This window comes from Galeopterus variegatus, unplaced genomic scaffold (genome assembly GCF_000696425.1).
Source record: "Galeopterus variegatus unplaced genomic scaffold, G_variegatus-3.0.2 Scaffold5676, whole genome shotgun sequence".
In the NCBI taxonomy this organism is placed as follows: Eukaryota; Metazoa; Chordata; class Mammalia; order Dermoptera; family Cynocephalidae; genus Galeopterus; species Galeopterus variegatus.
In genome coordinates this window covers 102,133-119,438 of record NW_007731787.1, presented here as the reverse complement: position 1 = coordinate 119,438, position 17,306 = coordinate 102,133, and the positions used below count along the sequence as shown (strand labels likewise).

At 51.3% G+C, this 17,306-nt stretch overlaps 1 protein-coding gene and 1 long non-coding RNA gene across 2 annotated transcripts in view; one reads left to right on the top strand and one right to left on the bottom strand.

Annotated features, from left to right (window-relative positions):
- MAL (mal, T-cell differentiation protein) overlaps positions 1-16,012 on the top strand; it is a 30,541-nt gene extending 14,529 nt beyond the window's left edge. The window contains exons 2-4 of the mRNA XM_008589824.1: positions 10,233-10,400; positions 11,518-11,643; positions 15,427-16,012. Of these exons, the coding sequence (XP_008588046.1) occupies positions 10,233-10,400; positions 11,518-11,643; positions 15,427-15,501 (369 nt within the window). The 3' untranslated portion in view covers positions 15,502-16,012. The remainder of the gene's footprint in view (positions 1-10,232; positions 10,401-11,517; positions 11,644-15,426) is intronic.
- The window catches only part of LOC103605243, a 29,746-nt gene continuing 20,241 nt past the window's right edge, over positions 7,802-17,306 (bottom strand). Inside the window, exon 3 of the long non-coding RNA XR_551782.1 lies at positions 7,802-8,380. This is a non-coding gene — a long non-coding RNA (uncharacterized LOC103605243). The remainder of the gene's footprint in view (positions 8,381-17,306) is intronic.

The window sequence follows — 17,306 nt, the reverse complement described above, 5'->3', positions numbered from 1 at the left end:
GCTGACCCTAGACACAGGGGAGGTTTCATGGTAAACTGCAGGTGGGACACCACAGGTAACCACCACACCACACTCAGCAACTGCGGGGATGTGGGCAGGCAACTGTGCTCAGTTTCTGCATCAGTCAAATGGGGATATAGTAGCACCTATCTCAAGGATTGCAGAGTTCTTCAAACAATGGCTATTATCAATGGCTTTTAGGTGCAATTATTATTGATGAACTAATTATTCAAACACCTGCTGTGAGATCAACTGGCCACTCTGTGCCAATGGAGGGCAGTCGCAGGAGGGGGTCTATAACACCTGTCCCTCACCACCTTTTGTCTTAGGTGTCCTGCAGCATTCTCATGGCAAGGTGTGTGAGGCAGGGGGTAAGTGAGATTTGGGGCTGGGCCAGGCTGCTGGAGGGCAGTCGCAGGAGGGGGTCTATAACACCTGTCCCTCACCACCTTTTGTCTTAGGTGTCCGGCAGCATTCTCATGGCAAGGTGTGTGAGGCAGGGGGTAAGTGAGATTTGGGGCTGGGCCAGGCTGCTGAGGGCATGCTTGACTTGTACCCGGGGTTGCCAAGTCCTGCATGGACACCACCTTCTGTAGGGCCTTCCCAGTGGCTCTTCTCTCACTGAGAAGGGACAACTGAGGGGCAGAGGTTGGAGTGTCCTCTGCTAGGAACTGCCCGTGGTCAGCCTGTCAGGGTGGCAGCCTCATTCTGCCCTCTGCCCTGGGGGCGGGGTGCTTTCTGAGCCTCTCTTTGTGCCAGGACCAGAGAGGATGGGGAAAGCTTTGTGGACTCTGAGTGCATCTGCCTGCAGACGTAGGAACCCATTACCAGCGGGCCATGATTAACCCTTTCAAAAGTGAGTTGTCATTAGTGTTAGCCTATGAACTGTCTAGAAGGGCATCAGTTCAGGGAGGGGCAGCCTCTGGCATACAAGTGTGCCCTCACCATCACCAGCCTCCATCCTGCCCTGCAGCTGCTTGGGGACAGGCCGGGCATAGTTGGATTGAGGGGCCTGGCAAGCTTGTGGGTCTTAAGACTCTTTCTAAAACCAAACATAGACCTCTCTCTTTCCCATTTGCTTTAGGGGTGCATGGGAATGCTCCTTTGTTGGAGGTGGCCTTTCAGGCCAGGGCTTACCCATCACCTCCACCCAGAAGCCCACCCTGATAGTACCCTTTCCTGGCACTCAGCACACATCCTTCAGGCCCTTGCTTGTTGTCTGTCTCGTGCCTGAGCGTGGCCACATCCCTGGCACAGAGAGGGCACTCTGAGTCATTTGTTCTCAGCAAATGGTAGGAAAGGGGCTAGATCTCATCTCCCAGGGGCTAACATTTGTGAATCACAAGATGAGCCCTTGACCTCATCAAGGGCAGAGAGAGGGTGAAACTGACAGTGGTATCAATTCCCAAGAGAGCCCCTGGGACCCTGGAGAGATGTGCCAGGCCCTGGTGGGTGGTTTCTTCTTGCCATTTGCAGGTAGACTCCTGTTTTGTTTGCTGGCTCACCACGTTACTAACTTACCTGGGGACTCCCATCAATACCTTCTGTTTTTCCTGTGTTGAAGCCACTCCTCTGGTCTAGCATTTCCACAGATTTCGTCTTTTACAGGTGGCTCACCTGGTATTTTTTCATGGAACCTCCTTGTTTCTGTTGGTCCTGCGGGGTAAAGCCAGTGGGCATAGATGTCGTGGGCAGAATTTTCCATCCACACTAGGACATGTCTGTCTTGTGGACCTGAGAGGACCTTGTATTCATCCAGGAACAAGTGACTGTCCTCAACCTAGTATTAAGCCAGCAGTCACTTCCTCATGCTGGTGGTGGGTGCTATGTGAGAGGCTTCCCAGGGGCCCCAGAGTGGGTGGTTTGCAGCCTTGAACTGGGGACTCTTCCCAGTCTGCACTTGCCTTGTTAATATCAACCACGGTCCTGAACTTAGCCCCATCTCTGAATACCAAGTCTCTATCCCCCTCTTCACAAACAGACCCAAGGACCCCTGAGTCCTGGTCTTGCCTTCAAATTCGATAAAGGGACACTGTCTAAGCCTACCTGAGGAGCATGATGGAGTGATGGGTCCCCCTGGAAGGAAGGAGCCTGTTGACAAAGGGATCAGGAGGGGAAAGTGACTGGCATAGGTAAACTGAGTCAGTGTTCTTCTGGTGTTTACCTTGGGAGTAACCCCAGAGGTCAGACTCCCAATAAGCTGTCTTTTTAGTTGGCAGGGGGAGAGGGGTGCCACACAATCTTCTGATCCCCTCCCCTGTATCTCTCCCCATGGGGTCAGAGTAGGAATCCTCTGCAAATTACTGGGCTCTGTCCCTCTCCTGTGAAGTGTTTAGCTGGTTGCCCTTGTTGGACCCTGATACTTTCACCAGGTTCCCCTTGGTGGACCCAGAGCCACTCCAGTGGGACTGGCAGCAATGCTTCAAGAGAGATTAGTTTGTGTCTTTGAGTAAGGTCTGTCTCCCAGGTGCCTGCCCCAGTGCTGACCACGGTCATTTCCATGCCTGTTAAATGCATGAATGAATGAGTGAACGGACGTGTGAGCAAGGGAGTAAGGGAGCCTGCTCTGACTTGCTGGGGGCTGATCCCTCCACAGTGGGGAAGTGGAGCTCAGATGAGCACTAGGGAAACCCTGCTGTGTTTGCTTCCTGCCATCTCCACCTCTCAGAACTAGAAGAGTCCCTGGCCTCCCTCTCAGACCCATTTCCTGAAGGGAGGAGCCAAGGGGCCTTGGGGAAGGCTTCGGGGGGGTCAGGAGTCTTGGGTCTTTCCCCCCTGACGTCCCTCTCTGTGCATATTCATTCTCCCACCACCTGGTGCTCACTGTCTTCCTGACTTCACCCTATCATCAAAGTCTGTTGTCCTCCATGCCATTTCCCTGCTCTGCACTAGCTCCTCCTTAACCTGCCTCTGCACACACACAGAGACACACACCCATGTCTGCACATGCATGCACACGTATACACATGCACACACACACACATGCATGTGCACATGCACATAAGTACCTACACATGCATACAGGCATATACATATATATGTACACACACATATACACACACCCCATGTGCATGCATATACACATATACATATACATATACACACACGCACGCACACACAAACACGTGCATGTGCACATGCACATAAGTACCCACACATGCATACAGGCATATACACATATATGTACACACACACATATACACACACCCCACGTGCATGTGCACATGCACATAAGTACCTACACATGCATACAGGCATATACACATATATGTACACACACATATACACACACCCCATGTGCATGCATATACACATATATGTACACACACATATACACACACCCCATGTGCATGCATATACACATATACATATACATATACATATACACACACGCACACACACACACGTACATACACAGGAAAATGCCCTCTACCCTTTATCTAACTCACAGAATAATTAATTTGCTTAGTCCATCAACGCTTAGAGCTGGGCAAACCTGCTGAGCCTCTCCTACAGCACACAGTTATTATACTGGTCAAATCACCTACCCAGAATGTCCTCCTGGCATCAAAATAACCCTTGACTGCTAAAATAATTCAGGGAATATATTGCCAGCAACAAGAGCTGAGGCGCTGTTCCTGGTGGCCTTGGGAGAGCACCAAAGGGCTCGGAGCTCCCGGCAGCCCTTGCAGCAGACTGGCATGAATCTGTGTGCACTGCTCCTCTGGTGTGGCCATCTTTTCTTTTCCTTCCTGGGGAGATGATTTTTGCCGCTTGACCAAACTGGCAGAATGGCTCAGCACTTGGTGTACGGCTTATGTTCTGTGCAGTTTCCTTTACTTCTCAAGAACCCAAGGCACAAACTTCTGTTCACATATGCCTTGCGAAGCTGATGGGCATTTTGATGCTGGGCTCCGAGGGGCCATGCCACCAAGTGTGGGGGTGGAAAGCCCCGTGCGGGAGGTCCTCTTTGGTTTACATCTTGACCTATTATTGCCTGTGGAGTTTCTGCTTGTGGAGACCCTGGCAGAGTAAATGGAGTTCCCCAAAAATATGCAGGGCATTTGAGCAAGTCCTCTGCATTTGACCTCTGTCACCAAGTCGTGCAGCAGAAACCCTGGGGACTGCAGATGAAGGGCTCTTTCAGACACACAGCGATGGAAACTCCAGACAAATCTGAAGAATGTGCCAGAACATTCCTTTTTACCCCTTTTATAACTGAGGCTCATTGTTTGAAGAAACGCCTTCTCAGATTTTTGTGGCTTTTGTGTTTCCTTCTGCAGAGGCAAAGACATTTCTCTTAACTTTCAGTTTCTGGGGGATCATAGTTATTTCTCTTTTTGATGCTTTTGAGGTTATTTTAAAATTCTGGCTCTCAACAAGTTTTGGAGTCGATAATTGTGCATACTGAGATCATAGACAACTGGGATTTTCATGTGGTTACAGGTGAGACTTTGCTTTGTCACATGACAGTTGTGGCAGCAGGCACTTGGAGCGCCCACAGTGTGCCAAGCGTCCCGCAGATATAAACTCAGTTCATAACTAGTGTTAGCACTACTCTTCAGATGAGGGAACAGAGAGCTTAAGAAACTTGCCCAGGGACAACAGCTTGCCCAGCTAGTAACTGGCAGAGCTGACATTCATACTCTTTAACTCTGGCTCTGAAGTCTACATACACCTGTAACCACCCTAGCCTGCCTCCTGCGGATTAATTCACAAAGAAAAAATGAGAACCTTCTCTGAGTTCATGCAAGGGCTCCCCAGAAGACTATCTCCTGAGGGAATTTGTTTTTTTTCACAAAAATCATTTGATGGGGTAGACCATGGATGTGAACTCTTAAGTCTTTGGAAACTTTTTGTCCAGTTTTGCACATTATCCCTGGTTCTTAGAGAACCTCAACTCTGCTCAGCACCCAAAACTGGACTGAATTAAAGATGGGAGGTTCCAGGGGCCGGCCCGGTGTTGCCGGTCCCCGGTCCAGTACGGGGGCAACACTGAGGGTTGCGATCCGTTGCCGGACACGGAAAAAGACAAAAAAAAAAAAGACAAAGATGGGAGGTTCCAGCCCTGAAATATCAGGGTGGGTAGGGGCCTCAGATCCACCTGCGCAGACCCCATTCACAGACAGCGAGGCTGTATCCAGGCGCTTAGAGGACACACAGGATGAGCTAGTCTCACATTCAAGGCAAGCCAGGGATCGAAGCTCAAGGAGAGGAGAAGAGCAGAAAGGAAACTTTAGGGTGACATTTTGCTCTGAGAGGCCAGGCAGGAACTGGAGAGGAGTGCTTGGCTGGTGTTGCTAGAAATCAGGCATTTGGGATGGGAACCATTTCCTCTGCTGTTGGCGCGAATTACTAGAGCATCACCCACAGCCTTATGTTATGAAAACATGTTACAGGGCCTCTGGCAAAGGGCCTGGGATGTCTGTTCCCGTCCTGTAAGTCTTGCTTCTCTCCAGTTGAATCAGACCCTGGGCACTGGTGTTTTTTTAAAGGCCTCCCAGGCAATTCGGTGTGTAGGGTTGAGGACCACAGCATGTTAGGCCCAGTCCCACCCCCATTTTCCAGCTTGGGCTCTGGGACCCAAAGAGAGAGCTCCACCCATGGGGCCGTTGAGCCACCAATGTAGAGACCACTGTCCAAGACCACCCTTGCCAGCTGCTCCATGTCTGTTCTGGTGGACAGTGACTGGGCTGCAGGTGGAGGGGGGTGGGAAGCCAGGTCTGTCAACAGAGATGAGCGACACTGGGGCCATGCCTCCCTGTGTGTGAATGGTTTGTGAGTTTTCTTTATGAAGGGAAATGCTTGAACCCTCACCTGCCCCCTTGCTTTGGACAAATATTTGGCCAGCAGGGTCCCGAAGCTGGCCGGCGTCGATTGCTCACTGCCCAGGAGTGCCTTATCTCCCTGGGTGGGTGCGTGCTTTCTCTGTTTGCTCCTGGTACACTTAGTAGGTGGAGCGGGGCGGGAACTGGCTTGGGCTCCCTTGATTCACACTGAGTCTCAGCTTCCCACGGAGCAGGGCCATAAGCCTCACCCTCCCTCAAGCGCTCTCTCCTGCCACTCCTTGCCCTGACCTCATGCCCCCTCCCCAGCCTTCTGAAGCCCTCACGGCAGCTTCAGCATCCTCTGGGCCGGGCATAGAATCTTTCTCCCCTCCGGAGAGCCACGCCCTGGCCCTGTTAACCAACTATCTCCACTTCTGCCTTCAAGACTCCATGGAGACCACGCAGCAGCCCCTGGCTGCTCTGGGGCTGGTGTCAGCCTGCATGGTGAGTGGCTGCTTATGCATTGTTTCCACTGGGCTGTCGACCTCCTGGTGAGTGGTGTCTTACCCACAGTTGTTGGGTAGAGCTGGGCACGGTGCCAGAGGCTTCACACTAGCTTCCAGCCAGTTGGCACCAGGCCACAATATGGGGAGACCGCTGCAAATTGCCGTTTCCAGATGAGGAAGCCAAGGCCAAGGGGCTGGATCACTGGCTGTAGCCTCCTGCCACAGATGCAGGAGAGCCCCTCTTAGGACTTGGCAGATGTGCGTGTTGCAGAGAGGAGGGAGCCCTGACTCGGCTGCCCATGCACCTCTGCATTGCACTCCCAAGGGAAGGGGCACGACTCTGAGACAAAGCTGGGAGGGGAAGCTGTTCCTGTCTCATGGACATCAGCTGGTGATAAAATCTTTTTTTCCCTACTCCTCCTGGTCTTCTCAGGGTTACTCTGCACCCTCTCTGGCCCCGTTCCTAGATGCCCCCTGCAGCTCCTTCTTGCCTGTTCCTGTCTCATGGACATCAGCTGGTGATAAAATCTTTTTTTCCCTACTCCTCCTGGTCCTCTCAGGGTTACTCTGCACCCTCTCTGGCCCCGTTCCTAGATGCCCCCTGCAGCTCCTTCTTGCAGCAGTGACTCCTCCCCTGGCCACTTCCTGGGCAGGGCTGGGAGGGGTACGAGGGAAGACCCACTGCCATCTCCTGGGAGCAGACCCCCGGCTCTGAAGTGTTTTATCTGTGCTGAGGATATTACCTTCACATGATATGTTTCCTAAACTATGTTTCTGGGACAGACAGGGACTGGTGGTATCTTTCCTGTAAGAATGTCCCTGGGAACGAGTGGCTCCTCAGCTCTTTCTGGCTTGGAGGCTCCAGAGATAAGACACACTTACCCAGAGCCCCCTAAATGGTGGGAGTCAGAATGGGCCATCGGGGATGTGATGGTTTTTTTTTTTTTTCCTTTTTGTCTTTTTTACTGACCGGTAACGGGATCGCAACCCTCAGTGTTGCGCCCGCACCGCGCTCAGCCAGTGAGCGGGAACCGGTCTCCACATGGGATCCGAACCCTCAGCGGGAGCGCTGCCACACTCCCAAGCGGTGCACTCTCCAGTGCGCCACCGAGATGTTTTCCTCAGCCAGTGAGCGGGAACCAGTCTCCACATGGGATCCAAACCCTCAGCGGGAGCGCTGCCACACTCCCAAGCGGTGCACTCTCCAGTGCGCCACCGAGATGTTTTTTAAAAGTCCCTTTGAAAGAGGATTTCTCACCTTGAAGACATTATGCAAAATGAAAGAAGTTAGTCACAAAAGCCCATATATTATATGATTCCATTTGTATGAAAGTTCAGAATAGGGAAGTCTATATATAGAGAAAAATATTAATGGTTGTTTGCAGTGGGAGGAGGGGAACAATAGCTAATAAGTACAGGGTTTCTTTTCGAGATGATGAAAATGCACTAAAATTGACTGTGGTGATAGTCACATATAGCTGTGAATATACCAAGAAACCATTGAATTGTACACTTTCAGTGGGTGAATTGTACGGTATGTGACTTATATTTCATTAAAGCTGTTTTAAAAAGAGAGAGAGAAGTTCTCCACAGCATCTCACTATGAAGCCTACTGCTACATGCAAAGAAAAAAAGCCTAATTTTTACAAGGACCTGTTTTGCAAGACAATGCACCTAGAGGCAGGGCAGGTCCTAAGGTTTGCCAGGGGACAGGGGCTGGGGTTAAGCACAGTGTGGGCTTTGTTCTGTGGACCACTGTGGACAGGCTTCCTACCACAGACCGCAGGAATCTGCATGAAAGTGTGTGAGAGAGCGAGCGAGAGGCCATGCGCACACACACACATTTTCTGGGGAGCCAGAACATAGTCTTCATCAGACTGATAAAAGCACACACATCCAAAACAGGTCAGAGTCTAGCTTAACCTGGAAGCTTCCCTCTGCACAGGTGCTGGAAGCTCAGAGCCAAAGCTTGGTTCTACCAAGGTGCACACATGAAACCCTATAGATAGCACTCAGTGCGGTGACTTCACTCTGACTTCGCCCATCTTTCCTGCCCTTCATTCCTGGCCATGATTCACATCTTGAGCCACATGGGGAAGAATGGAGCTGAAAGATATAAAGCAGGATGACTCTGCAGACCAGGAACTGATTTTGCCATTTCCAATAGCCACTTGTGCATTAATTTACCTTGTATGTATTTTGTAGTTAATTTTTTCCCCCAAATAATGATACTGCTACCACAAACATAAAAACAATGTCGCTATCCAATTCATCTTTGCCTGCTCATGTTCTAAGAGGACTCCAGACACCTGGCTTCACCCTGAGCCCTCTTGCCTTAGTCAGAAAAACCAAAGACAGTGAAAGAGAATCGTTGTCTTACTATGGCGTTAAGTGTTCCTTGATGTTGTATCCCTTGGCCACCTGCATAACCGAGTTCCTTCTCACCCACATGCAACCCAAGCCTCTCCTTTCGGGTTTGGCTCATAAGTCACTCTAGTTTAGCCTCATGCAGCTGCCAGGAGACTGAAAGCCAGCTTAACGCAAACAGCAATGCATGGCTCAATGGGTCTTCCCTGTGTCCCCCACCAGGGAGCCAGCTATGAGCAAAACGGATCTCACTCTCACCATCACTTGGTCTAGGAAAGCGCCATTTTGTCACTGACCAAATACACCTGTGTTTGTGCTGCGTGCCACAGAGAAGACGTGCAGGACTTTCTGAGAGTGTATGAGTAAGGAGCATAACTTATATTGGTCTTCCTAGGATGATCAGAACACTTGGGAGAGGGGTCTCCCAGGCCATTGCCTCTCTCTGCACACTGGATGGACACACCTGATCGATCTTCCCAGTTGTCCATGCCACACTCTCGTGCCCGCTCAGGGGCCGGCCTGTGGCTCACTCGGGAGAGTGTGGTGCTGACAACACCAAGTCAAGGGTTGAGATCCCCTTACCGGTCATCTTTTAAAACAAGCAAACAAATCCTGCTCAGCCATCAACATGCTCATGTCCCTTTGTCAGTGCCCATATGGAAAAGGCCAAGTAATCTGTTTGATCTTAAAGGCAACTATGAATGAAGTCTACAGACACAGGTCTTATTCCATGACCGTCTGTTCAGTTTTTATAATGTATACAATATGTATATGGAAAAGGCCAAGTAATCTGTTTGATCTTAAAGGCAACTATGAATGAAGTCTACAGACATAGGTCTTATTCCATGACCGTCTGTTCAGTTTTTATAATGTATACAATATGTACCACTGACTCTGTCACATGCCTCTAGGTAATCTAAGATCCATCAATAGAGAATATTTTCTGGCCAGAGATGCCCGTATTTGATTCATTAGGCACACTTGGTTTTGATAAATCCAGTTTCTTCACTGCACTGATTTTTCTACCCAAATGTGATTCTCTCCTGATACTTCTCAGCCAAGAGCTCAGAGAACACCTGTGAAGACAGTGGTCTCTCTTACCCAGCAGGTGGTCAGTGGGTCCAGGGAGAGGGGGTCAAGGTACCATGAGAGTTCACACCACAGGAGAGGTAGGACCAGGAGGGCGGCACCATCCTCAGCCCCAGATGCTCAGAAGATGGTGACAGGCTCCGCAGGACCTTGGAGACCTTTGACTGCAAAGCCATCGCCACACTGCCGCAGCCCCCTCTGAGCTCAGTGCTAATCTGGGTGGGTGACAGGTGATGCGGTTCAGCTGATTTCCCACCGGCGTGAAGAGGAGCGAGGAGAAACACAGAAAATCCCAGCGGGGGCTCGTGTGTGTTTGTCCACAGGCTGGATCCAGCCCAGGGCCTTGGGGGCTGGGGAATGTAAGAGTCGTTTTTGGTGAGGAAAATGCCCGCCCTGTTCTCTTGTGTTTCGCACCCCAAGTGCCGCATTGTGACTGCTAGGCCTGGGGCCCTTCCTGGGTGTGGCCCTGCTCTGGACTGACACTCCCCTGCCTCCCCCTCAGGTCTTCGGGGGTCTGGTGTGGATCCTCATTGCCTCCTCCCTGGTGCCCATCGCCTTGGTCCAGGGCTGGGTGATGTTCGTGTCTGTGTTCTGCTTCTTGGCCACCACTATCCTGATCATCCTGTATGTAATTGGCGCCCACGACGGGAAGACTTCCTGGGTCACTCTGGTGAGTCCCAGCCCAGGGTGTTTGGGGGGGCCGGGTAGTATGGGGCCCTCTGACCTGGGAGGCTGGCTTTCCCAAAACTGGGTGAGGCTGCCCTGCAGATGTCTCCCAGCCATGCTCCAAGCCAAGCTGGCCCAGGCCTCAGCAGACTGCATAGTAGTCCGGGGCTCCCTGCAGCGCAGAGATCAGAAGGAGAGAGTGCTCCACGTATCTGCTGCTGTGGTTCCCTGCCCCGCTTTCTCCTATATGACTGCCCAACCCTCACACCACACCATCTGCACCTACCAGCTGCCTGTTGGCACCTCCTATGGTCCAGGAGGGCTGTTTTCATCTTGGGGGAGCAGGATTCTAGAGGCTGACCCTAAGCCGATGGTCCTCCCCAGTGGTCAGCCCAGGCCTACTGCCCAGCTTCTCAGCCACTGCCTTCCAAGCAGTGCTGCCAGACAGCATTAGGAATGAAATGGCCTGTGGTCTTTATTCTGTATAAATTCTGCTTTGAGGCTCATGAAAAGGGTAAAACTGACACATGTGGCACCTGCCCCTTACTGCAGGAGGGTGTGGGAGCCACTCGGCTAGGCCGCTCACTCTCAGAAGGCCTCCGACTTACACTTCTGAAATCACTTCCAAATTACAACTACAACTAGGTCCTGTTTTAGCACTTTTTTGCTTTCAAGTATACCAGGGGCCAAAAAATACCTAAAACAAAAGCCACAATAGAAATGGTCCAGGCCTCTGTCACCCTGCACCCAAGCTGGACTGTGACCACATGTGACACTTCTCAGGTCCAGAACCAATCTCTACCTATCAACACCCCACCCCCCACCCCTTACTCAATCGCACCCCGAGGGAAAGCAGTGTCCTTCCCCATCAAAGTGCTTACTCTGGCCCCCAAACCAGTGGAATGAAGCTCAGCTGGCCTGCGCTGGTTAAACAGCCTCTGTGCGAGGGGCTGCGGGGGGCCCAAGGAGGGTGGGATTCAAAGGAAGTGGCAAGAGATAGGGGAGGGACCCCAGCCAGGCCGTGCAGGGATGGGCGGTGGAAGGACCTGCTGGGACCACAGCTGCTCAGGGCTGGGCCGGGCGCCTGTCCCCTTCTCCCTGATGCCCACTCTGACCCGCAGGATGCGGCGTACCACTGCACAGCTGCCCTGTTTTACCTCAGCGCCTCGGTCCTGGAGGCCCTGGCCACCATCTTCATGCGCAACGGCTACACCTACAAACAGTATCGTGAGAACGTCTCCGCCGTGGTGAGTCCCCCGCGGCCTGCGCCCACCCATGTTCGCGCCCAGCAGCTGCCCCGGCCGCTGGCAGCGGGTGTGAGCGGAAGGCTGCCCACGGCCTCCCCTCTTTTGTCTTAGTTCACTAACTTTTGAATGAAGTCAACCCCCTCCCGCTTCGTTTGTGAAGCAGCAAAGCTTCAGGGAAGTGGGAGGAACGTGCCCGAGACTCCCTTAGTCGTCAGGTCACTGCTGTGCTGCCCCAGGTGGGCACAGGGGCTCCTGCCTGGGTGGGCTCGGCAGAGGGCAGACGTGCGAGGGGACGATGGCCACTGAGTGCCCGGCACTGTGAGCACTCTGTCAACTGCCTTATTCAACCTCCACAACAACTCTGTGACATAGCCACTGCCATTATACCCATTTCACAGATGGAGAAACAGGGCGCAGAAAGTACTTGGCAGGGCCAGGTGCGGTGTCACCCGCAGTCCTAGCACCAGTGTGGAGCAGTGTGGCCACTCGGGTCTCAGCTCTCCCTGAGTGGTCCTCCACTGAAGCACACAGTCCGGGCCGGGACACTGGGGCCAGGGGAGGATTTTCTTTTTAATGGAATGGATCAGATGACAGGGAGTAACAGAATGAATTGTCTCATAAAACGTTTTTTCAGGGTTGTGCACATGTGCCCTTATACCAGTATACTAACTCACAGTGTGGAACGTATTTCTTTTATTTTTTAATTTATTTTTTAACTCGTTTTTATTTATATTTATGGGGTACAGAGTTGACTATCAGTATTTGTGTACAGTATGTGATGATCAAATCAATGCTATTAGCATGTTTGTTACAAATCATAATTACTTGTAAAATGTATTTTGAACCATGGATATTGTTTTTTTTTTATTCTTTTTATGACCGGTAAGGGGATGGCAACCCTCGGCACAGTGTTGTCTGCACCACGCTCAGCCAGTGAGCGCCCCAGCCATCCCTATATAGGATCTGAACCTGCAGCCTCAGTGCTCCCAATGCCACACTCTCCCGAGTGAGCCACGGGCCGGCCCTTGAGTATTGTTTGAAAATAAGAAAACATTTCAGAAATAGCACCCCTCAGATTTCTAGAAATTGACCTATGAATCATGTAAACCCCAAGTCGAATGTGGCAGTAGATCACAAGATGCCAGCTCCAGGTGGACCAGGCTGTGTCGCCCCTCTTCTTGGAAAGGGTGGAGCAGAGATGGAGAGAAACCCCACAGGGGTGGGTGGTGGGCTTTACGAAGTGCTGGGCGCGGTGCCTCTTTCCTGCTCCCAGACGGGGAGGGGTCTGGGAGAGTGTTCCTCAAAGCTCGTCTGCTGGTCTCTGTGGCCAGTCTGCTGTCCCTTAAGCCCCCAGTCTACAGCCACTTCCCTAAATGTGGCCACCTCAGGACCCTTGGCACCCCCTCAAGTGTCTGCAGTGTCAGAACATCTCCAGACACGGCTGGTTTCTAAACAGTATCACAGCCAGATAGCGTCGTGGTTGTTCTTCCTTCCCCAAGAGTCTGGTGATGCCTCCTAGGTCCTTCAAATGATTCTGACCCATCTCCCTTGCTAGGAGCGCCTCACACCTCCCCATCCCCACCCCAGAAGCCCTCTCTCTTAATGGACATCAGCAAAGTATTTGACAACAATTTCTGGAAAATCATTGTGGACAACAATAGGGAAATGTAGATGGGATGAGGTTCATGGGTTGGTGCTTGATGGAAAAACCCAGATGGAGTGAATGAACACTCCTGTCCGCTGGGCGGATCTCTAGTTGAGGACCACTGGGCTCTACTGCATTCCGACTTTTCTCTTTCGCTTTTTATGGAAATGCAGCGTACATCTGGAGAAGTGTGCACGTTACAAGTGCACAGATGGATGAATTTTCACAAGGTGGACTCCCTGTGTAGCCAGCATCCAGATTAAGAAATAGGACATAATAAACTGCTCCCAGAGATCCCCTCTTGTCCTGTCACTGTCACTGTGTGCCCCAACGCCACCCAATTTCTGATCTCTAGCACCCAGTTTGGTTTTTCCTGCCTTTGAATTTCATAGCAGTGGAATTATACAATGTGTATTCTTCTATGTCTAGCTGCTTTCTCTCCACCCTGTGTTTGTGAGATTCACCCCTGTGGTCGAGTGTAGGTGTAGATTGTTAATTCTTGTCAATGTGTAGATTGTTAATTCTCGTCACTGTGTAGTATTCCGTGGTAGGAATTTTTGTTAGTTGAGTTGGGTAGACAGGAGCATGCCCGGGCGAAGTCAGGAGTGCTAGAACCAAGAGTCATAATGTTCTCAGCAGGCAGACGCATGGGGCCCAAACCACCACCGTGAAAAATGAACCGGGTTCAACGTAAAGTCATGCCTTTCCATTCAAAATACCAACTGCATCAGCACACGCGGGACAAGGAGCATCGCTACTCAGGATTTAACCACAGACCCTGCCCAGCCACATTATGCCCTTCTGATGGCTGTGGGGCACGCTAGTCCAGGGGATGTGGGGGTGAGGGGAGGCACCTCAAAACTTCTCTCACACAGCCCTGGCCTTGGGAAACACCCGGCCTGCCTCATGCCCCTCTCTGTAGTTCCTGTTAGGACCTGTCTCAAGAGCTGAGTGTCTCCCCTCTTTCCTTTGTTGGTGGCAGAGCTGCTTCACCAAAGGGCTCCCTGGGATAGGTGGAAGTCAACTGACAAGAGCTGGAGATTTCTGGAGACATCTGGAGGTTTCCAGATCTTATCATGGGGGGGGGAGGCTGCTCCTTCCTGTATGCCTGCTCCTTTCTCAGGGTACTGTGGCATTCCCGGACGAGTTCTCCTACATTTGTTATTAAGTGGATGAGTTCTCTTACATTTGTTATTAAGTAACTCGGTTGACTCAGCGCCTCTGGCCAATGAGGGTCAAAAGCTCGCCCGTGCGTGGGGGCAGGGAGAGAGCAGGCACCATGAGGCTGGTGTTTACACACATTTTCAAGAGTCACAGAACCGTAGCCGCCCTAAATATTGTGCCTGGGCTGAAACATTTGACCCCCTGCCCAAGGTCACAAAACCAGGTGCAGGTCGGACTTGGGGGCAGGCAAGCCTTTAGGGCGGCCCCTCACCCAGAGTAGGGTAATGCGAGTAGCTAATGTCCAAGTGAACACAGCGAGTCACAACCAACCCTTTGCCCCATTTCCAGGGCCTTTGTTCCCAGTGCCACAAAGGCTGGCTGGATCATCCCAACAGCTTTCTCAGGAACCCTCCTCCTTTTGACAGAAGCTCAAAATCCCACCTCCCCTGCCCTGACCCTCACTTCCTATGCATCCCGGCTCCCTGCCCCATGCCTTTGAGAGGAGGAAATCCTAGTATCCAATTCTGATGGGGTCTGAGGAGGTCCAGGAGCATGGAGATCTTGACCAGAGCCAGCAAATCCATGCATTCCTGAGCTCTCAGCAGAGCCGCTGGGATCACAGCTGGTGGACGCTGGTCCTTCTGGTGTGGGGCAGGACATTTTCCACTGAGCATAGCTGGTGCTTGCCTGGGATACTTTCACTGCAGGGGCCTTGGAGGGCCCCATTTCAAGTCAGCTGATGCCCACCTGATGTTGTGCGACGGCAAGCCCAGGATTGCTAGGTCACCCGGAGCTCTGCAATGAAAGGCCTCCGGGTGCACATCCAGGCTCAGCAGGAGAGGCTGTTCGGGCAAGTGATGGAGAGCAATGGCCGCCCCCACACTCCGGGTCCCTGCCCCGAGTGCAGGGGACAGTGCGCACGCCGTGTCTTAACCTCCCCATGCTCCCGCTCACAGCCCTGTCTCTTATTCCAGGTGTTTTCCTACGTAGTTACTCTGCTCTACGTGGTCCACGCGGTGTTTTCTTTAATCAGATGGAAGTCTTCATAAAGCAGCAGCATTCGAGCTGAAAATCCAGACGGTGTTAACGGATCGGCCCACCTTCCAGGATGACTTTATAGAATGCAGAAATGCTCTCGATGGTGGAAAAAAGAAAACAAACCAAAAAAAAAGCAGTGCTCTGTTTCTTACGGGTGTGAAGCTTACTCTGCCATGTACCTTCACGTCAGGGGTAGGGGGGCTTGCTATGTTTAACCTCCAGCTGTCTTTTTAGGGTCACTTCCTGTTTGTGAAAGGGGACAGTGGGGGTGGGAAGGTGGGGACTGTGAGCTGAGAAGGAAACAAATGTCCCCTGCTGATCCCTGGACCGGATCTTGAGAACTGCCTATTGGAATTTTCCACAGGCTCTGTTGAGTGCCCCATCTTGTGGCGCGTTTCTGAGTGTTCATGGATATTCTGCCTATCACGGGGACTCAAACTCACCCTACAGATATTTCCAGATATCCACAGTGAAAGATAATAACCCTTTGAAATACTTTATAAAGTGCCTTTGTGTTCAGTACTTTTGTGGGATGTTTTTTGGATTTTGTTTTTAATTCCCCAGTATCAGGAACACCATCACTTAACCTGAATCTCAAGAGGCAGCATCAAGTGGCAGTTCAGAGGACACTGTGTGTGCTCGGCCACTGTACTCTCAGAGCTCAGGGCCGGGACCCCACTCTCTCAGCTATATCTGCCCAGACATCTTTCCCTTCTCTGGAAACTCACCAAGAGCCAGCCTGGGGGGTCTCCTTTTTCCTACAAGATGCAGTGGTCTGGGCTCAGTTAGAGCTTCCTTAAGCCCAAATGAAACAAGGTGCTCAGTTTATTTGTAAAACTGATCAGAATTGTCTGGGCAGCACACTCTGTGTTCTGTTCCAATTAGTGATGTGGGGAATCAACTGTTTTTAGAATTTCCTTGGGTCACTCCGTAGGAGAGAAAGGGGACCAGACCACAGAGTGAAAGGAAGCACAGTGACAAGTGGTGAAGGCCACATGTCGGCAATGACCTGTCTGGGATGGAAGGAAACACGAGGGAACTAAATTAGGAATCTGGAAAGACTGTCCGGCTTCTTGCTGACAGCCACGGAGACCAAACCCTCAGGTGGAGGGTTTAACAAATTGACATGTTACTTCCCTTCCAGCTTGGAGATCTCAGGCCTAAATTGGGTCATAGTGGCATCTTCAGGAGGTCCTTTGTTATCCCAGGGTAACTGGTTCCAGAAACCGGCCACTTGTAGTGAGTCCACTTAAAACGACCACCATTTCATAGTAAATCATGACAAAACAGTTGATTAAGGCCTTCTTTTGAAAAATTAAACTACAAATTAAAAAACGGTAGGGAGGCCGGCCCGGTGGTGCACTGCTACAGTGCGCCGCTTGGGAGTGCGGCAGCGCTCCCACTGAGGGTTCGGATCCCACATACAGACCGGCCACTCACTGGCTGAGCGAGGTGCGGGCGCGACACCGAGGGTTGTGATCCCGTTGCTGGTCCTGGTCCAGTACGGGCACGACACTGAGGGTTGTGATCCGTTGCCGGTCATGAAAAAAGACAAAATGGAAAGAAAAAAAAAAAACGGTAGGGAATTTATTGCATGTTTAACAAAACTTGCAATCAACTGTTGACTGAGGGAAGTCTCATTTTTTCAGCCAAACTGCCTGATCCACATCGAAGGTTTACTTGAATTTCCCAAGGGTTTCTCAATGTTTTGAAATTGTAATCGTTCTCTTTAAAGAAACTTTCACGTCTTTCTCATTCTTTTTCACTTGCAAATTGGTCTAACTGTAAAACCCTTATTAGTCAAAACCTCTGCAGA